This window comes from Odocoileus virginianus, unplaced genomic scaffold (genome assembly GCF_023699985.2).
Source record: "Odocoileus virginianus isolate 20LAN1187 ecotype Illinois unplaced genomic scaffold, Ovbor_1.2 Unplaced_Scaffold_1, whole genome shotgun sequence".
NCBI lineage: Eukaryota > Metazoa > Chordata > Mammalia > Artiodactyla > Cervidae > Odocoileus > Odocoileus virginianus.
Window position 1 is genome coordinate 116,900 of NW_027224263.1, and position 22,608 is coordinate 139,507.

General features: G+C 39.2%; 1 protein-coding gene across 2 annotated transcripts in view; it reads left to right on the forward strand.

The window, feature by feature from the left end:
- The first annotated feature begins 1,201 nt into the window (after positions 1–1,201).
- The window catches only part of RNF128 (ring finger protein 128), a 64,353-nt gene continuing 42,946 nt past the window's right edge, over positions 1,202–22,608 (forward strand). Inside the window, exon 1 of one of the 2 annotated variants that reach the window (XM_020877932.2) lies at positions 1,202–1,921. In XM_020877932.2, the coding sequence (XP_020733591.1) occupies positions 1,432–1,921 (490 nt within the window). In that variant the 5' untranslated portion in view covers positions 1,202–1,431. The remainder of the gene's footprint in view (positions 1,922–22,608) is intronic. The other variant, XM_020877930.2, reaches the window with a different exon arrangement.

The window sequence follows — 22,608 nt, forward strand, 5'->3', positions numbered from 1 at the left end:
TTTATATTCTGCTAGTGAAGTGAAAGCCTCTCAGTCCTGTCTGACTCTTTGCGACCCCATGGACTATACAGTCCATGGAATTCTCCAGGCCAGAATACTGGAGTGGGTAGCCTTTCCCTTCCCCAGGGGATCTTCCCAACCCAGGGATCCAACCCAGGTCTCCCACATTGCAGGCAGATTCTTTACCAGCTGAGCCACAAGGGAAGCCCTATACTCTGCTAAGCACTGTTCTAAGGGCTTTATATGTATGAACTCATTTGATCATCTGGACAAGTCTATGAGGTAGGTACTATTATCACTCTCATTTTGCAGATGATGAGGAAACTGAGGCACGGAGAAGTAAGAAGTAATCGTGCCAAGGTCGAAGGTTATCCATGTGTCAGACACCAGAAGTATTAATTTCGTTTAATCCATTCTTATTTATTGAGCACACACTAAATTAACAACTAACAGGGTAAATGAAAATTGTATACTTAAAGTAAGGAGAAATCTTAACGCCAAAGTGCCATGAGCGAATTGTCAAGGTGAATCAGGCTCATTTTTGTTAGTGGGCAGTGGAGAAAGATTATGTAGTTAAGGTCATGAGTTGGCAGAGACATATCCGGTTGGGTAAATCTGGTTTGCGGAAGATGGAAGAGGCTTAGTTTCGAGGAGTATGAAAACAGTCATTCTTTTTTTGAGAGCTAAGATTAGCTTTAGAAGGGGCATCTAATGCGGTATATTTAGGATGAGGTAAGGGTAAAAGAAAATACACAGGTATGACGCTTGTTTAGAGCAGGAAAGGAAAAATTAAAAAAAAAAATGCGTTCTTCCTGCCCCTCTCCCCTTAGAGAATTAGTAAATAGCCTGCCTAGGTATCACCCACCTACACAAATTCTCTGGACTGCAACTCAGACCCTTCAGATCTGGGCTTTTTAGAAGTACTTTTCGAATTCTGGCACCTTAAACCTGAACAGCCTTGTGGGCAAACGTTACGAGGGAAAAAAATACATTCTTGCAGTTCAAAATGGACTCGAATCCTACCAGCGAGCGTTTCTGTTCGCGCTGATTCCACAGTTCACCTGTCCATTTTTCCGATCCTAGTCTAAAGCCTTCCCCTCCTGCTACCCTTTTAAGAGGCGGTCCCGCAGTGTCCTTTCCTCCCTCCCAGCCACCTCTACCCCCAGTCAACGGGGCGGAGCTTCTCGCTAAAACCCCGGAGCCCGACGCGGCCCCGGCTGTCGCGGAGAGGAGTGGAGCCACAAAGGGCTTCCTCTGCGGCAACATCTCCGGCGACGCTACGTGCCCGCCGGCTCTGACCCAGCCCGCCGAGCGCGCCAGTCTCTCCCGGTCCTCTCCCTACCTGGCGCGCACCTGGCCCAGGCCGGGGTCCCGCCGAGAGTCGGGAAGGCGCGTGCCAGGGGCCCTAGGGAACCTCGGAGCGCGCACACCATGGGGCCGCTGCTGGGGGCCGGGATCTTCTGCCGCGGTGGTTGTGGCTTTTCCCGATTGCTGGCCTGGTGCTTCCTGCTGGTTCTGAGTCCGCAAACCCCTGGCTCCAGGGGAGCCGAAGCCGTGTGGACCGCGTACCTCAACGTGTCCTGGCGGGTTCCGCACACCGGAGTGAACCGCACCGTGTGGGAGCTGAGCGAGGAGGGCGTGTACGGCCAGGATTCGCCGCTCGAGCCCGTGGCTGGGGTCCTGGTACCGCCCGACGGGCCAGGGGCGCTCAACGCCTGTAACCCGCACACGAATTTCACGGTGCCCACGGTCCCGGGGGACTGGGGCAGCGTGCAAGTGTCTTGGTTGGCCCTCATCCAGCGCGGTGGGGGTTGCACCTTCGCAGACAAGATCCATCTGGCTTACGAGAGAGGGGCATCTGGAGCCGTCATCTTTAACTTCCCGGGGACCCGCAATGAGGTCATCCCCATGTCTCACCCGGGTGAGTGCAGCTATCCGATTGCGCCCCATCAAACCCCTGCCGAGGCCGTTTTTTCCCATATTTCTCTCAGGGTATTCCTCCCCCCATCCCCTTGCTCCGAAGGAAGACGAGTGTCTTTTCTGTCCCCATCGAGTGAGGCAGGGTCCTCTCTTCCCCAGCTTCATCCTGCATGGGGGGTTGGGCGGGAAAATCCTTCAGAATTTGCCTCTTTGGTGGACAAGGGTAAAAACCAACGGAGTGCGGAGACTGGCAACTAGAGAACTGTTGGGGTTCTTTGCGTCGTCTTTTCCTGCTGTTTGTGAGGGTGCTTGCATGGGGTGGGCATTGGTAGTGGGCATTGGGTTTGATATGACTGAGAGGCAGCCTAACCGAGAAGCCCATCTGGAAAATCCCTTCCTCAATCTTGTCCTGATTCACAGCTTCAGGCCCGCCGCAGATTTTTTTCCCCTGCTCTCCCTGTTCTCTCTGCGTGTTTCCTCGAATCAGGTACAAGATTGTGTTACTGTGCCCTGTTAACCTCATTCCAGTTTTGTTGGAAGCTATGTTCAGCCCTTGGATCCTTCTCTGCCCCGGGGTCTCAGGCCCCAAGTGACTGTTGGCATCACTGCTTTCCTTGGCCTCTGGGGAAAAAAAATCTGATTTAGCTTATTGAGTGACAAAACAGGTGATTAGTGTTACTTAAAAGGGAGAGGTTTATGCAGGAGACTAGCAAGGACCTAGACGTTGGAAAATGTAATCGAGGTAGATCTTACATTTGTGCAGATGAGGTGAGTTACTCTTCTTCCCTTTTCAGTTATCCTTCCAGAAACCTTCTCCCTATTTGTGTTTATGTATTCATACCAGGCCTTAAAAGACAAAGAAAAAAATGTGGGGGGATAAAAAGGCAGAGACACATACTAGCGGTGTATCATAGTTGTTGAGAGCTGGGCCTCAAGTCAGATGTTGGTTAAATTCTCGCTCCATTGCTTACTAGTCCTGTGACCTTGAGCAACTTATTTGAAGTCTAGCCTGGGTTCCCTCCTCAATCAAATGGAAAAGGACTAAGAATGAACCACTCCCACAGGTTTTCCAGGAGGATGAAGTGATTATCCTTTTAGGAGTCACTGGAGAGATGAATCTGCTTGTTTAGCTACTGGAGGTTTTGTGTTTTTCCTAAAACAGTGTGTCTGGCCCTGCCTAGAGAGCACTTGTAGACAGAGTGGCTGGGTGGTATAAAGGAAAGGGCACTGAACTGGAACTCAGGAGATTTGAGCTCATTTTAGTCCCTTCTGTGCCTCTACCAGCTTTGTGACCTTGTACAGGTTACTCACTTAGTCAAATGATAGTACAGAGGTAGGAGCGGGAGGCCAAGTTGCAGATTGTGCAGAGACAAAAATGAACCAAATAAACTCCCTTCCAGCTCTAAAATGCTGTGATTCTTAGATTTTATATTGAGTAAAGATAGCAGCAACTCCATCTCTTTTGGTTGATAATTCATTGATTAGAATGAAAATACTTTTTAAAGGCTGATAGAAAGGAAGAATAAGGACTCATAAATTTTAAAGTCCTTCCATTTCAATTGGCTACTTACATGCAAGGTTTTGACTTTGCCTCCTCCAAATGAGATTTGTTTGCACAGATGATTTGGAATTGAAAAGTACTCTTTAATTAGAGAGTTCTGGTTTAGACTGCTTTCATACTACTTCTGTTTAAGGATATAAGCTTATATTTATCTGATAGTTTTAGGGGACAATAAAATTAATTTTTTTGCGTTCCTATGTTCCAGGCACTCTGCATACATCTTATACTTTGTGGAGAGATAGTATGGTGTACTAGGAAAAGCACAGGCATTGTAGTTAAGAATGAGAATCAAATTCTGAATTTACCACATAATAGCTTTGTGTCCTTGGTCAGATTTTTGAACTTTACTGAGTCTCAGTTTTCCCATCTGTAAGATGGAGATATTTACATTGCTGTGATCATTAAGGATAATGTATGTAAACTACCTAGCAGATAATAAATACTCAGTTAAAAGTCAGTTATTATAATAGGCTGATGTTAACAAGATGCAAAAAAATTAATGAGCAAACATAGGCTTACACAGCTGTCAGGGTACACTGGTAATCTAAGCATGGCTCCTTTGTTTCAGAATACTATATAGAAATAAAGCCCTAAATATCGATCACTTAATTAAAACTCAGAAGAGTGTTTTGACACTTTAAAAATGAATTATTATCTGAGATGTAGCAATGAATTTTTATCTGACTGTAGCAGTGTTACACTTAGGTTAACTAGCTGAAAGAGCTAGCTAGATACTTGAGGAATGGAATCACATTTCTCCCTTTAACTCCTGGAAAAACTACTTTTCAACACAGGGGAAAATCACTTTGCATTTCATCCACGTATGTTGTTAAATATTTTGTTTGCAAAGTGCCGTGTTGTTTGCTTTGCTCATTCCTGAGAGTAATCCCAGGGTTCATTGTAATCTCTGGTCAGAAAATGATTTCCTTGGATCCTAGTGGCAAAGAGGTAAGACTGAAGTTTAAATGTTGATTAACTTAATATATATTGCCATGAATTCTACAAGGGCCACTGAATGTGGAAAAGTCATTGCTGTGGACTTTGTTTTACAAAACCTTTCTCCACCCCCTCTCACAGGGGCCTGTGCTTGAATTGTCCTTCAGTGGAATTAGTGCTGATCATCCACACTCCTATCTATCACAGTTCTGTGACCATGAAGATCCAGTTGTTTCAAGTAATAGAACTAACTGGTTAACAGCAGTAGCTTTAAAACTTTTGTATATTGGAGAGAAACTCCACTATACAACCGCAACCAATTAGAAAAATCAGGCTGTTTTTATGGATACCAAATTTTCCCAAAGGGTAGCTATAGCCTTATAGCAACCTAGCAGTTTATTTCTGTACACTATCTTCCAGAAAATCTTGATTCATTCAGATAAAAAATTGTAAATGATAGATTTTTATTAACAGCTGATCCTGAAATCTCTGGATATTTTTCATTCAAATTGATCCAGAAACGGGGAAGAAAATTCAGAGAAAATTTTGGTTGCACAGTTAAATCACTGTCCGTGTCTTATTTAAATATGAAAATCAGATAAGAAGTGGCCAAAACTTAGAGTAAGCACTAAAGCCATCTAAAATGCAGAGTTGTTACGATGAGACACGTTGTGCATGCTCTTGTTATTGCACAACTAACTAGTCTGCTTTCCCAAGCAGATGAGCCTGAGCCTTGCATGCTTTCTAATTGAACACAGCCCACTGGTTGAAGTGGTGTCAGTACTTCCTTGTATAGTTTTCCTTGAGTCAACATGTGCAGGCATGAGTTTATTGAAAGACCTGTGCAAAGCTTCCACCTTCATAATCCATGACGTGCTTACAAGAACTTGAAACATATTCAAAGAGATGGCAAGAGAAGCATTATTCTTGAGGGCTGTAAAAAAGTGAATGAACCAAGCCATTTAAGTTAATGATTTGGTGGTCTCCCTTGGAATAGAGGTTGCTATATAAAACAGTTGCTTGTTGTATACATTGTTGAAAGACCTCTTAGAGCATATTAAGAAGATGACCTTTGCCACTTTTTAGTTATTTATTTATTTTTTACTTTTTGGCTGCTCAGTGCAGCATGTGGGATCTTAGTTCCCCAACCAGGGATAGAACCTGTGCCCCCTGCAGTGGGAGTCAGGAGTCTTAACTGCTGGACTGCCAAGGAAATTCCCAGGGTTTTTTTTTCTTAATTAAAATATACTTGATTTACAGTGTTGTGGTAATTTCAGGTGTATAGCACAGTGATTCAGATACACACACACACACACACACACACACACACACACACATATTCTTTTTCAGATTCTTTTCCCTTATGTGCATGCTTAGTTGCTTCGGTCGTGTCTGACTCTTTGTGACCCCATAGACCATAGCCCACCAGGCTCCTCTGTTGGTGGGATTTTTCCAGCAAGAATACTGGAGTGGATTGCCATGCCCTCCTCCAGGGGATCTTCCTGACCCAGTGATCAAATCCACGTCTCCAGCATTGCAGGTGGATTATTTGCCTGCTGAGCCACTGGGGAAGGCCCAATTCCCTTGTAGGTTATTATAAAATATTGAGTATAGTTCCCTGTGCTATACAGTAGGTCCTTGTTGATTATCTATTTTATATATAGTAGTGTGTATATGTTAATCCCAAACTCCCTCCCCCTGCCACTTACTATTTTTAAAATCTTAGGCCAGTGTTTTACTTCTCTATGTCTTAGTTTTCTCCTATGTAAGATGGACATAATAAAAAACTTGCCTGATAAAGTTAATGGAATTAAATGATATAATACAGATAAAGTGTTTAACACAAAACCTGACATTTAGGAAGCAACTATAATTTTTCTTAGGATAGGATAGTTATATGTATTTTAGAAATACATTTAGAGTTAGGATAGGGATAGCTAAATGTATTTTAGAAAATGAAAATTAATTTGTATGTTTGTGGTATATAATTTGAAAATGAATAGCCACGAGTACTCCAAGGTCCATATTATCTGACATCTAACTGTAACTCTTTGGGAATAAGTTGAGTAAACTGAATGCTTTACAAGAAAATGATCTTTTGGCCCGCATATGTTTGTCATTCTTTTCTCAAATAACTGCTTGTCCCTTGAGTAACCAATCTCTTTTCCATTCACAAGGACTTTGGAATAGGATTTTCCACTGGCTTATTACCACCCAGTTCCTTCTCAACCATTTGACATTTAGTTTTTATTCTGTTTTGAGTTTTGCTGTTTTTTCTATTTGTTTTTTTAATTTTTATTTTTTACCCCCTAGTAAGTTGACATCAAAAAGAACCTCTTTAGGCTCAAAAAGAAGTTGAGAAGAGATTGGGTGGTGATGATTTACCAAGGTAAAATACCATTCCAAAATCTGTTCTAACGGTCATCCTTTTTGATCTATCTGCAGAACTGTATTTGATATTGTTGACCACTCCTTCTTTGAAACTCCTTCCCAAGCAGTCTCTTGCTTCTCTTTAGCTTCATTTCTGTTATTTTATTAACACATTCATCTCACACCTTTTCTTCCTTGCATTCACATCCAGGGCCCAACTCTCTCCCTCTAATAAGTATCTGCCACGTCCAGTTGATTTAAACTTTTCCTTCTTCTCACATATGTTCCCTTCTCCCTCGCAATTGTTATTGCACTGCTTACAGTTCCAAATGTCTTCTAATGGAAACAAATGATTAGCCTCCTAATTGGTCTCCCTGCCTTCAGTCACTTCTTCCTTTCAGTTCTTCTTCCACATGGCCACTGGAACATAGCTCTGGACATGCATATGCCATTACTCAAGAGCCCATTACTTATAATTTTTAGATTATGTTTCTCAGCATGGCATATAAACTCTTAATAATCTAGTCCCAACCTAGTTTTGAAGCTTTATGTACCTCTTGTATCATATTGATCCTGAAACATATTCTCTACCCTCTCCCATTATCAGTCCTTTGCTCATACTTCTGCTTTTGCCTATGTACCCTTTTCTTCACAGTTCTGTTGATCAGAAACTTACCCATCCTTCAAAACCCAACACAGATGCCTCCTCATCTTTGAGGATTTTCATCATTCCTTCTTTTCCTCTTCTCACCACAACCCCCACAACCAAAAACAAAATAATCTCTTTATCTCCCATAGAATTCCATCCCTTATAAGTACTTTCTGCATTTTACTGGTAGTTTTTGTTCATGCATTTTCTCTTCCTACTGTATTGTAATCATTTTAATGTTTTATTAATTTCATATTCCCCATAGGAACCTTTATTAACTTTCCTGTTGGCTCAGTGGTAAAGAATCTGTCTGCCAATGCAGGAGATGTGGGTTCCATCCCTGGGTTGGGAAGATCTCCTGGAGGAGGAAATGGCAACCCACTCCAGTATTCTTGCCTGGAAAATCCTATGGACAGAAGAGCCTGGCGAGTGTACATGGGGTAGTAAAAGAGTCGGACTTGACTTAATGACTAAATAACAATTTAGAAATCTTTTTACTGTATGTGCTCTGCAAATACTTGTTGAGTGGCCTTAAATACACAAGAATGACAGAGGATCATAAGGTTCCCTAGAAAAATATCTAAAAAATGGGATTGAAACTCAATTCACTGAACATTTATCAAGGGTCTACTGTATGCTAAGTACTGAGCTTCCTGACTCGATATACAAAAAAAGGAGAAATAAGATTATATAAATACTTTAAGATTGCAAGCACCCTAACTTCTATGGTGGTCACCATCATATGCTAGTTTATGGTTTTTAAATAGTAATATGACCTAGATAACAAAGAAATAATGACAATGAGTATTTCCATTGAACCTTCTCTTTTCTATTTTTTTCTGATATTCTAAAAATTTCATTTATACTATTCAATTTATGTCTCCAACTAAAGTGCTTCCACTGAACATGTTGGTGAATGTTGAATTCCATAATATAAAAATTCCATGATATAAAAATCAATATAGTTTGATTGATGAATTGTTTTTCTAAGCACATAAGGAACTATTTCCCCTAGTACATGGAAGATGTGTATTGTCTCATCTAGATTGCATTTAGTCTCTATTCTTAGGCTTCAGTGGAGGAAATAAAGGAGAGTACCAAAGGTATTTTCTAAATTATTTTCTGATTATAAACTTAACTATGCTTCTTGCAGAAAACTTGGAAAATACAGAAAACTAAAAATAAGAGCTCCACATAATTCCACAATGCAGAGACGGTATTGTTAATATCCCTTCTTGTCTCTTTTTCCATGTATAGGTATAGTTTGGTATCCTGCTTTTATCATGAATATTAATATAGTATTAAGAAAATACAGACAATTTAAAGGAAAACAGAAAAAGCCATACATGTAACCATTTTAGCATTTGGGGATGTGTTTGTTGTCATTTTCTCCCTTTGCTCTATATATGTATTATGTAAAGAATTATAATTATATACTAGATATGCAGTTTTGTATCCTACTTCTTGTTATAAGCATTTTCCCATGTAATTAAAAATAGAAAGAGGGTTCTCTTATAAGCTGAAGATGGCAGTCTTTGGTGGGGGTGGGAATTGAGCTTCTTTTCCAATAACTAGCAAAAAGAAGTGCAGAATTGGTGATGTGGAGGGATGTGAATTGGAACATTTAAAACAAAAATATACACCAGAGAGCTTTACATAAAATATGCTAACTAGTCAAAAACATGATCTGGTCTAACCCATATTCATTACCTATTGTGGCCTTGGCATTTTGAAAGATTTGATCACCATTTGTGCCTTAGTTCCTCTTCTCCTATAGTATTCTTATAATATTCCTATATTATAGGAATTAGGTCACAAATGAAGTTTACACCCAGTTTCCTTGTTGGCTTGCTTAAGCAGCACCTCATTGACTAAAATAGCTTTTCTTTTTTTTTTTTTTAAGATTTTATTTATTTATTTATTTTTCCTTTATTTTTATTAGTTGGAGGCTAATTATTTTACAATATTGTAGTGGTTTTTGCCATACATTAACATGAATCAGCCATGGATTTACATGTGTTCCCCATCCTGAACCCCCCTCCCACCTCCCTCCCCATCCCATCCCTCTGGGTCATCCCAGTGCACCAGACCCGAGCATCAAGTGTAAAATGGCTTTTCTTATTCATGATGACCACTGAACTATAAACTATTGTTGGCTTTTCCCCAAAGTTTACTTGATAGGGTACCACAAATACTGCTTAGAGGTGAACAATTTTTTGTATATGTAAATTTTATTGATGAATAATGTACATACCAAAAAGGTACAGACATAATTAGTGTATAGCTCAGTGAATTTTCACAGAGTGAGCACACTTGTGTAACCAGCACCTGGATCAAGAAGCAGGATAGTCCCAGAACCCCAGAAGACTACCTGTGCCCCACAATGAAGAATCTTTGAAGCAGCACAATTGTCCGCTTTGTCTTCAGAGGAAATGACTTCTTGCAGCATGTGGTAGGAGCCCACTCACCCACAGAAACAAATCCTACACTGCATTGGAGCTAGTTAACTGTGGTTGATCCTCAGCTACACACTGTAGGGAGTTATTTCCAAGCATTTTTTGACAAAGTTATTAAGCCAGTTCAGAATTGCCACATTTTGCTGTTAACACCCACTTTGGAGCCCTGTGGGCAAAGCAGAGCACAAGGGCTCTTTGTTATTTTTCCATTTCCTGTTCTGCCTCTTTCAGCTGTATGTATGTCTTTCTATATATCATGACATATAATTATTGCCTGAATTTACCCCTAGGCTTGCTACAATATTGATTGCTTCCAGAAAGAAAGTTTGGTGATTCATGCCTGACTTCATGGGGTCTGTTAGGTTCAGAACCTAGACATGATTTACTTGGTTTTAATGCTTGAATGCTCAAGTTAGATACAAATCAGTGATTTTGAGTTAACCCTATTTATTTTGACCTTTTTTGAAAGAAGATGGTGCTTGAACTTACTTGATGTGTGTGTGTTTCCCTCAGGATATCAGTCATTATCATTTCAGATAAAATGTTGAATAAGCTTAGTTAAATGCTGCCTGCAACTAAAAAGTCTTAGCCTTTGAAAAGAAAACACACCAAAATGTTAACCATGGTTATATCCAGTTGGTGGAGTTATAAGTGATTATCATTCTGTTTATTATAATTTGTCTCTATTTTATGAATTCCTAAAATGAATGTTTTATACTTGTAATCAGAAAAATGTTATTTAAAAATCCAAAACATTCCTATAGTGTTCATAAATCCAAAAGAAAGCATTAATTATGTGACTATACCAATAGCAGGAACAAAGCATACCTAATGATAGAAATGATTTATAGACTATTATAAGAATTTAAAGAAGAATTACTTTGGTTTTTTGAATATATCTAGCTCACAAAATTGTTAGCATGGTCCTTTCTTGTTAATACTAACTGGTTTTTTCATATGTAATATAAGCCTTGAACACTAAAGAACTTTAAAGACTGACTTTTTCTATTTATAATAAAGAATGTTTCTCTTCTCTTTACTCTTTGTATTATGATTGGTATTTTTCCTTTCCCCCCTTTTATACATACCTTACCTTTCTTGTTTTTTTGTCTGTTTCTTTTCCATAAGAGGCCTGCTTGCCCTCACAAGCCCTCTTCAATAACTTTTCTATTCAATACTTTTAAAATTAATGCTAAATTTAATAGCTTAATATGAAGAATCCAATATATCAGCAGTTTTCACCCATGACACACTGAGTTCATCTGATGACAATTTGTTGTTCAGTCACTCAGTCGTGTCCAACTATTTGTGACCCCATGGGCTGCAGCACCCCAGGCTTCGTCCTTCATTATCTCCTGGAGTTTGCTCAAATTCGCATCCATTGAGTTGGTGATGCCATCCAACCATTTCATCCTCTGTCATTCCCTTCTCCTTCTGCCTTCAATCTTTCCCAGCATCAGGGTCTTTTCCAATGAGTCAGCTCTTCGCATCAGGTGGCCAAAGTGTTGGAGCTTCAGCTTCAGCATCAGTCTTTCCAATGAATATTCAGGGTTAAATAGGATTGACTAGTTTGATCTCCTTGCAGTCCAAGGGACTCTCAAGAGTCTTCTCCAACACCACAGTTTGAAAGCATCAATTCTTTGGTGCTCAGCCTTCTTTATGGTCCAACTCTCACATCCATACATGACTACTGGAAAAACCATAGCTTTGACTATATGGACCTTTGTCAGCAAAGTGATGTCTCTGCTTTTTAATATGCTGTCTAGGTTTGTCATAGCTTTTCTTTCAAGGAGCAAGTGTCTTTTAATTTCATGGCTGCAGTCACCATCTGCAGTGATTTTGGAGCCCAAGAAAATAAAGTCTGTCACTGTTTCCATTGTTTCCCCATCTATTTGCCATGAAGTGATGGGACCAGATGCCATGATTTTAGTTTTTTGAATGCTGAGTTTTAAGCCAGCTTTTTCACTCTCCTCTTTCACCTTCATCAAGAGGCTCTTTAGTTCTTCTTCACTTTCTGCCATAAGGGTGGTGTCATCTGCACATCTGAGGTTATTGATATTTCTCCCTGCAGTCTTAATTCCAGCTTGTGCTTCATCCAGCCCGGCATTTCTGATATACTCTGCATATAAGTTAAATAAGCAGGGTGCTGTACTCCTTTCCTGATTTGGAACCAGTCCATTGTTCCAAGTCTAGTTCTAACTGTTGCTTCTTCACCTGCATACAGATTTCTCAGGAGGCAGGTAAGGTGGTCTGGTATTCCCATCTCTTGAAGAATTTTCCACAGTTTGTTGTGATCCACACAGTCAAAGGCTTTAGTGTAGTCAATGAAGCAGAAGTAGATGTTTTTCTGGAACTCTCTTGCTTTTTCTATGATCCAATGAATGTTGGCAATTTGATCTCTGGTTCCTCTGCCTTTTCTAAATCCAGCTTGAACATCTGGAAGTTCTCAGTTCACGTACTGTTGAAGTCTAGCTTGGAGAATTTTGAGCATGACCTTGCTAGCTTGTGAAATGAGTGCAATTGTGTAGTAGTTTGAACATTCTTTGGCATTGCCTTTCTTTGGGATTGGAATGAAAACTGACCTTTTCCAGTCCTGTGGCCACTGCTGAGTTTTCCAAATTTGCTGGCATATTGAGTGCAGTACTTTCACAGCATCATCTTTTAGAATTTGAAATAGCTCAGCTGGAATTCCATCACCTCCACTAGCTTTGTTCGTAGTGATGCTTCCTAAGGCCCACTTGACTTCACATTCCAGGATGTCTGGCTCTAGGTGAGTAATCACACTGTCATAGTTATCTGGTGGCTCAAATCATGATCTCCTTATGGCAAAATTCAGACTTAAATTGAAGAAATAGGGAAAACCACTAGTCCATTCAGTATGACCTAAATCAAATCCCTTACAATTATACAGTGAAGTGACAAATAGATTCAAAGGATTAGATCTGATAGACAGAGTGCCTGAAGAACTGTGGACAGATGGGTTTGTAACATTGTACAGGAGGCACTGATGACAATAGCTTTTGTCATTCTAGAAGAGGAAGAAATTTTATGAGAATAAGGATAAAGGAGAATCATGGTATTCTTATTTTACACTTTATTAATGATGTGCAGAACATACAAGCTCAATCAAAATTGTATTTAACACATTATTAAAATTGAATTACAGATCTTCCTCGACTTATGATGGAGTTACATCCTGATAAACCTGTCATAAATGGAAAATATCATAAGTCAAAAGTGCATTTAATACACCTAACCTACCTAACATGATAGAATGTTCTTTAACATGCTCAGAACATTTATATTAGCCTACAGTTGGGCAAAATCATCTAAAAAAAGCCTATTTGATAATTAAGTGTTGATTATCTCATGTAATTTATTGAACACTGTACTGAAAGTGAAAAACAGAATTATTGTATGGGTACACAATGGTGGTAACTGTATTAGTTGTTTACTTTCATGGTCACATGGCTGTGTGCTGCTGCTCACTGTCTCAAGAGAGGATCATACCACTCATAAGTCACACCATCATAAGTTGGGAACCTTCTGTACTTGTTTTTTGGGGGCTTCCCAGGTGGCGCAGTGATAAAGAATCTGCCTGCCAATGCAGAAGATGCAAGAAATGCTGGTTTGATCCCTGAATCAGGAATATCCCTTGGAATAGGAAATGGCAACCTGCTGCAGCATTCTTGCCTGGAAAATCCTATAGACAGATGAGCTTGTGGGCTACAGTCCATGAGGTTGCAAAGAGTTAGACACAACTGAGCATGCATGTATTTGTTTTTTAAATTGGCATTTCCTTTGAAATAATATTTTGCTATGCGCAGGTTGGTGGTTTGTACAAGAAACTGTCAAATTCAAGGGTAGCTGTTATACCACTTCTTTTCCTCTTAGGATACATTTTGTGTCCTAATTTTCTACATGCTTCCTTTGCCTTTCATAGCTCAATAAATTCTCAGTTCAGTTCAGTCGCTCAGTTGTGTCTGACTCTTTGCGACCCCATGAATCACAGCATGCCAGGCCTCCCTGTCCATCACCAACTCCCGGAGTTTACTCAAACTCAAGTTCATCGAGTCAGTGATGCCATCCAGCCATCTCATCCTCTGTCATCCCCTTCTCCTCCTGCCCCCAATCCCTCCCAGCATCAGGGTCTTTTCAAATGAGTCAACTCTTCACATGAGATGGCCAAAGTATTGGAGTTTCAGCTTCAGCATCAGTCCTTCCAATGAACACCCAGGACTGATCTCCTTTAGGATGGACTGGTTGGATCTCCTTGCAGTCCAAGGGACTCTCAAGAGTCTTCTCCAACACCACAGTTCAAAAGCATCAATTCTTCGGCACTCAGCTTTCTTCACAGTCCAACTCTCACATCCATACATGACCACTGGAAAAACCATAGCCTTGACTAGACAGACCTTTGTTGACAAAGTAATGTCTCTGCTTTTTAATATGCTATCTAGGTTGGTCATAACTTTCCTTCCAAGGAGTAAGTGTCTTTTAATTTCATGGCTGCAATCACCATCTGCAGTGATTTTTGGAGCCCAGAAAAATAAAGTCTGACACTGTTTCCACTGTCTCCCCATCTATTTCCCATGAAGTGATGGGACCAGATGCCATGATCTTAGTTTTCTGAATGTTGAGCTTTAAGCCAACTTTTTCACTCTCCTCTTTCACTTTCATCAAGAGGCTTTTTAGCTCCTCTTCACTTTCTGCCATAAGGGTGGTGTCATCTACATATCTGAGGTTATTGATATTTCTCCCAGCAATCTTGATTCCAGCTTGTGCTTCATCCAGCCTGGCGTTTCTCATGATGTACTCTGCATATAAGTTAAATAAGCAGGGTGACAATATACAACCTTGATGTACTCCTTTTCCTATTTGGAACCAGTCTGTTCCATGTCCAGTTCTAACTGTTGCTTCCTGACCTGCATACAGGTTTCTCAAGAGGCAGGTCAGGTGGTCTGGTATTCCCATCTCTTTCAGAATTTTCCACAGTTTATTGTGGTCCACACAGTCAAAGGCTTTGGCATAGTCAGTAAAGCAGAAATAAATGTTTTTCTGGAACTCTCTTGCTTTTTCGATGATCCAGCGGATATTGGCAATTTGATCTCTGGTTCCTCTGCCTTTTCTAAAACCAGCTTGAACATCTGGAAGTTCACGGTTCATGTATTGCTGAAGCCTGGCTTGGAGAATTTTGAGCATTACTTTACTAGCGTGTGAGATGAGTGCAGTTGTGCAGTAGTTTGAGCATTCTTTGGGATTGCCTTTCTTTGGGATTGGAATGAAAACTGACCTTTTCCAGTCCTGTGACCACTGCTGAGTTTTCCAAGTTTGCTGGCATATTGAGTGCAGCACTTTCACAGCATCATCTTTCAGGATTTGAAATAGTTCAACTGGAATTCCATCACATCCATTAGCTTTGTTTGTAGTGATGCTTTCTAAGGCCCACTTGACTTCACATTCTAGGATGTCTGGCTCTAGGTGAGTGATCACACTATTGTGATTATCTGGATCATGAAGATCTTTTTTGTAGAAGTTCTTCTGTGTATTCTTGCCACCTCTTCTTAATATCTTCTGCTTCTGTTAGGTCCATACCATTTCTGTCCTTTATCGAGCCCATCTTTGCATGAAATTTTCCCTTGGTATCTCTAATTTTCTTGAAAAGATCTCTATAGTCTTTTCCATCCTGTTGTTTTCCTCTATTTCTTTGCATTTTTCGCTGAGGAAGGCTTTCTTATCTTTGCTTGCTATTCTTTGGAACTCTGCATTCAAATGCATTCAATCAATTCGATCTCGCTTTTATTCTCTCTTGCTGAGTCCCATCTTTACAAAAAAATTTGAGCTTCTTTCTGTGTGATGCCATTTCTTTTGAAGTGAAGTTATTCATAAAGAAGCCAGTGCTGTCAATATCTTAACAACCTTAAATGTGTCCATAACTAACTCCCACAGTCTCTACAGAAACTTCCTGTCAACCATGTAATCCTCCTGATTAAATATGCATTTTTCTTATGTCCCAGCATTTAAGATATTTTATATGTTTTGGTTTTTTTGCTTGCTTGCCTAGGTATTTCTGAGATTTTTTTTCTGAGAAGTTTTATTATAAATTTGGGTTAAATAATAATTTATATTTGCTTTGAAGTTTTTAGTCCTCAAAGCGTTTCACATGGAAATAATCTGGGAGTTAATTTGGGAGCTCAAACTCTGTTTACCAACATTACTATGGGAAAATGTATTGTCTCTAATTCCAAACAACTCATTTGCAGATGAATTTTTGAAACGCAACCCATCAGTGTTTCTGTTGTGGTTATTGTTTGTAGTGATAGCTCCATTAAATATAGTTTATTAGATTCTCCCCAATCATGCTAGTTTAGAGAGATTTCTCTACTTACTCAGTTTCTTTGTGATGTTGACGAAAGCACTACCTCAGCTTTTACATGTTTTTTACCATAAGGAATCTCCATTTTGTTTTCCTAACCTATGATCATCTCAGAGGTTGGCTTATTTTAATAGCATTTGTGATGTTCCCAAAAGTTTCAAGAATGTAATTTTGATTTGTGGCTTAACCATTAGCAGATTTCCAAGTCATTACGTCTTTTCTCATTTTAGAGGATTTCAACAGTCATTCAGATGAAGGCTTAGAAAAGTGTGATTATATTGAGTAAGGTTTTCATTTGTATATATACACTAGCAACCTATATTTAACAGAATTCGAAAGTGCTTTGAGTTATAGGAGTGCTTCAGAGTTTTGCTTCCCACCACCATCATTTCATCTTGGCAAGAGAGCAGGATGTGTAGAAGAAATGGAAACTGGCCAGTGCAAAAGCATCAATCACCTCCCTTGCCCTAGACCTCAACCCTCCACCTACTTTGCTGCTTCTGTCTGGCTGATGTCTTTTGGTTGAACTGGCAATCAAGACAAGGAAATTGACTTACTTTGACTAATGTAATTAAAGGCTAAGAGATTACCCTTTGTTAGCAAGGAAAGATGCATGATTACTATTTTTTATTTCAACCTATTATACCAAAGGTGAATGTGTTCTATTTGAAATTGGGAGATAGCATAATGCAATGGAAAAACAGATGTCCTTGAGTCAGACTGCTCTTTTTGAATTCCAGCCCTACTAATTAATATACATGTAGTCTTGGGCAAGTTGTTGACCTGAACTTCATTTATCTTGATTATATAAAGGGGGGGTAATAATGCCCATTTCCTGTGATATTGTAAATAAAGTGTTTGGCCTGAGGTGGATGTTTTGTGACTTAGTTCTCTTGAAACTTTTGTTGACAGTTTTTTCTATTTTTAACTAAACATAATATTTCAACTTTGATTATCACAGCTGTTCACTACTGCATTTTGAAATAAGTAATTGCTTTATATGTAAAAGTAGGAAAAATGTGGCATCCAAATTGCTATTTTTCTGGCAGTTTTTGAGAAATGCAGGTAGAAATCACATAATCAAGAAACTGAAACAACTCTTGTCCTTCTCCCCTGTGTATTTCCATTTTAAGCAGCAGCGGGACTTTAAAATCAAGATGTTAAGCTCTAACAATGAAATGGCTTTGAACCTTTTGAGGGCAAAGTGGTCCAAAGATCGGGAACTGAGGAATGAGGTAGATTTTGACTTAAAATCCAGATCTATCATGTAATAGCTTTGTGATCTTAACCAAATTAATCTCTATAACAGGACTCCCCAACCTCTGGGATCTAATGCCTGATGATCTGAGGTGGGCTGATGTAATAATAGTAAATTAATAATAATTATTAATAGTAAATTAATAATTTCTAGTAATAAAGTGCACAATAAATGTAATGCACTTGAATCATCCTGAAACCATCCTCCCACCAACCCCAGTCCATGGATAAATTGTTTTCCATGTAACTGGTGCCTGGTCTCAAAAAGGCTGGGGATCACTGCTCTATAAGATTAATCTGTTGATGTAAATCCATGGCTAATTCATATCAATGTATAACAAAAACTACTGTAATGATGTAAAGTAATTAGCCTCCAACTAATAAAAATTAAAAAAAAAAAGAAAAACTGAAAAAAAAAAAAGAAAAAAAAAAAGATTAATCTGTTGAATGGGGGATGATAGTTGTACCTATTTCATAAGGTTATTATGAGGGATAAATTAGATGATATATAATGTACTTAGTACATAGCTTTGTTCATTAAAAAATAGCTTAACCACCTCCTTACCCTCATGTATAGCCCTGTCTTGGAGACTGGCAATATATATCTCTGCGGGACTTCTCAGAACCTCTGAGAAGTCTAGATGAGTCTAAAACACTTTAACTTTGTCTAATGCATTATTTTCTAAACTTATTTATCTATAGAATGATTTTTATCTCAGAATACTAAACATCTGAAATATAATTTAGAAAACACTGATTACCAAGCACTTGATAACTTCTTTTCTCTCTTACCTTCTCTCCCCCTCCCCCTCCCTCTGTCTTTCTGTGTTTCTCTTAGACTGACCTCGTACTTTGACTCTACCAAAGTCCTGTCAGTGTCAAGGAGTGACTACACCAGTTATCTCACTATGATAAGAAAGAATGTTTTCAGCTGTGATGACAAACATTTAAGTTATGTTTCTTGGTACTAATATGGTACCTTTTTTTCAAGTTAATGTAACTTTATAGTTCCACAGGTTTATTCTCCTTATTGACTTTCAGAAACAATTTATTGTGAAAGGATAAAAACAAATGAGACAGGTTTGTGTTTTTATAAATTAGTGTATGGGACTAACTTAGCTTAGCTTTTGTAATAATTAATACAGGAGGAAATTTAGTATTCTCAGTTAGCAGAGTGTTCCTATTTATGAATTTTTTATACTAAATGGTACCACGATTTCTGGAGAGGCATACCAAATTCTCTTTTTCTCTGATTCAGATACCTAGTAGAATACTAATTTAACATCTGTACCTTTTGCCTGCATAGGTTCTTGTGGCAGGATCAAAATGAATACCTTATCTCTCAACATAATGCTCTTTCTGATTTTAATGATTAATACAATTTCCAATCTAATTCCCCTGTTATAATAACTATATGTGAAGAGAAGACAAACAAAAAGAGGTTCCAATTGCAGCAAAAGTTTGAACACTCCTTTATGACCAGCCTTGTGACTGGATATTGTAGTAGGAGAATAGTAGGTGAAGGAAGTAGGTGAAGATAAACAATGACCTGGTCCTTTTCATCTAGGTTACATTTTCAGCCTGTGTTGCCTATTTTTTGGCTAATAGTGATGTTTTTGTTTGGCACTCAAACATCAATAAAGGTAGGGCTTTTTGTTGTTCAGTCACTCAGTCATGTCTGACTCTTTGCAACCCCATGGACTGCAGCACACCAGGCTTCCCTGTCCTTCACCATCTCCTGGAGCTTGCTCAAACTCATGTCCATTGAGTCGGTGATGCCATCCAACCATCTTGTCCTCTGTCGTCCCCTTCTCCTCCTGCCTTCAGTCTTTCCCAGCATCAGGGTCTTTTTCAGTGAGTCGGTTCTTTGCATCAGGTGGCCAAAGTATTGGAGCTTCAGCTTCAACATCAGTCCTTCCAATGAATATTCAGGACTGATTTCCTTTAGGATGGACTGATTGGATCTCCTTGCAGTCCAAGGGACTCTCAAGAGTCTTCTCCAACACCACAGTTTGAAAGCATCAGTTCTTCAGTGCTCAGTCTTCTTTATGGTCCAACTCTCACATCCATACATGACTACTGGAAAAACCATAGCTTTGACTATACAGACCTTTGTTGGCAAAGTAATGTCTCTGCTTTTTAATACACTGTCTAGGTTTGTCATAGCTTTTCTTCCAAGGAGCAAGCGTCTTTTAATTTCATGGCTGCAGTCACTAGGGCTTTTAGACCTACACAAAAATGTCACTCTCTAGAGTCTGGCCATATTTAAGGTTCCGAGTACATTTTCCTTTCATACATTCTTGTACTAGTTTCACATGATCTGGAAATTTGAGGGTTAAGTGGCAAGTGATGGAGGCCATATCTGAATTTTATTTTATGCCTAGGCTATGGCCTCCTTTTGTGCTCATCCCATCCCACGCCCAATACAGTAGTAATTTATTCAGTGGGATTCTCCTTCTCAAGGTCTCACATTACAAGAATCAATGACTACAAGGAGAAAAGAGCACCATAATTTTCTAACATTTGTTTATATAAGTTTTCTTTCCTTGAAACCCCTAAATCTCTGTTTAACTTTTTTTTAACTGCTCAATAAAGATCAGGTTATTTTTAACCTGTGATGTATATATTGTAAGTCAGTAATTCCTTTACCTTGAGCCATTAAATAGTCTTATCAGATTCTGAATAGTTCTGGATATTGTGCAGTTTATTATCCCAAAGGATTGAATACATTGATGCTATGGAGTTTACTGACTAGCATTCCTCTGGAAAACAGTAATAGATAGCAACAACAATGTTGAATTGGTTTCTCGAAATCTTACCTCCCCCAAACAGAAACTGTAGCAATAGAAAACTTTAGCATAAACATTTTAATGCGATCACAGAATGCCCTTTTGACCAAATAACATACATACTAGAATTTCTGCCTGGCCTGGCAATAGCATATCTTATTATTTTCTTTTCCTCAGTATCAGCACAAATTTAAGGTGGTATAAACACTCAACTTGTTCCAATGCTTCAAGACCTTTTATGTCCTCTGAACTTCCTCATAAGTTCCCAAACAACCAACCTCCTAGTGAACCAGGATGGCTGACTGGGTTCTATCTTGAACTTGGCACTAAAATGATATCTGTCCAGCTCCTGAATGCAAGTGTGAAACTGTAGTGAACTCAAACTCAAGGATGGAGAAGGATTATTGTGACCATTAGGACTGCTCTGGCTATATGTTGATTTCAGTGGGATCAGTACTGAAGCAGTAACTCACACTAAACCCAAGATCTGCAGAGTAGGATTAGTATTTAATTTGTTACTTATTATAGATATGTCCTTGCTGTAGGCAGACGTGTCTTGAAGATACGCCATTGTTGAATGTAGGAAGGTGACGCATCTTCGACTGTTCACACAATTATCTTTAATGATGAATTTGTTTTCAGATTCAATCAAGATTCAAATTGTCACTAAATATAGCATTCTTTTTTTTCATTTATTTTTATTAGTTGGAGGCTAATTACTTTACAACATTGCAGTGGGTTTTGTCATACATTGACATGAATCAGCCATGGAGTTACATGTATTCCCCATCCCGATCCCCCCTCCCACCTCCCTCTCTACCCGATCCCTCTGGGTCTTCCCAGTGCACCAGGCCCGAGCACTTGTCTCATGCATCCAACCTGGGCTGGTGATCTGTTTCACCACAGATAATATACATGTTTTGATGCTGTTCTCTCGAAACATCCCACCCTTGCCTTCTCCCACAGAGTCCAAAAAGTCTGTTCTGTACATCTGTGTCTCTTTTTCTGTTTTGCATATAGGGTTATCATCACCATCTTTCTAAATTCCATATATATGCGTTAGTATACTGTATTGGTCTTTATCTTTCTGGCTTACTTCGCTCTGTATAATGGGGTCCAGTTTTATCCGTCTCATTAGAACTGATTCAAATGAATTCTTTTTAATAGCTGAGTAATATTCCATGGTGTATATGTACCACAGCTTCCTTATCCATTCGTCTGCTGATGAGCATCTAGGTTGCTTCCATGTCCTGGCTATGATAAACAGTGCTGCGATGAACATTGGGGTGCACGTGTCTCTTTCAGATCTGGTTTCCTCAGTGTGTATGCCCAGAAGTGGGATTGCTGGATCATGTGGCAGTTCTATTTCCAGTTTTTTAAGAAATCTCCACACTGTTTTCCATAGCGGCTGTACTAATTTGCATTCCCACCAACAGTGTTAGAGGGTTCCCTTTTCTCCACACCCTCTCCAGCATTTATTGCTTGTAGACTTTTGGATACCAGCCATCCTGACTGGCATGTAATAGTACCTCATTGTGGTTTTGATTTGCATTTCTCTGATAATGAGTGATGTTGAGCATCTTTTTATGTGTTTGTTAGCCATCTGTACGTCTTCTTTGGAGAAATGTCTGTTTAGTTCTTTGGCCCATTTTTTGATTGGGTCATTTATTTTTCTGGAATTGAGCTGCAGGAGTTGCTTGTATATTTTTGAGATTAATCCTTTGTCTGTTGCTTCGTTTGCTACTATTTTCTCCCAATCTGAGAGCTGTCTTTTCACCTTGCTTATAGTTTCCTTTGTTGTGCAAAAGCTTTTAAGTTTCATTAGGTCCCATTTGTTTATTTTTGCTTTTATTTCCAATAATATAGCATTCTCAAATTGCATTCATCAAACATTTGACATGTGTTATGTGTCAGGCACTCTGTTAGACATTGTAGTTTCAGTGATGAAAAACCCAGTCCATAATGTGAAAGAGTCCATGGTTTAGTGAAACTCAGGTAAACCAGATAACCTCAAGGAAGCCTGCACTGGACAGTGTAAAACCTGGCTATCTAATGTAGATGAATCAGGATCTTATGAAAGGAGGCTGAACTTTATTTTGTAGGTAAATGAAGCTACAGAGCTTTATGGAGTCCAGTTAGGGATCTTTGGCAAAAAAACTCTTTTTTTTTCATTTATTTTTATTAGTTGGAGGCTAATTACTTTACAATATTGTAGTGGTTTTTGTCATACATTGACATGAATTAGCCATGGATTTACATGTATTCCCCATCCCGACCCCCCCTCCCACCTCCCT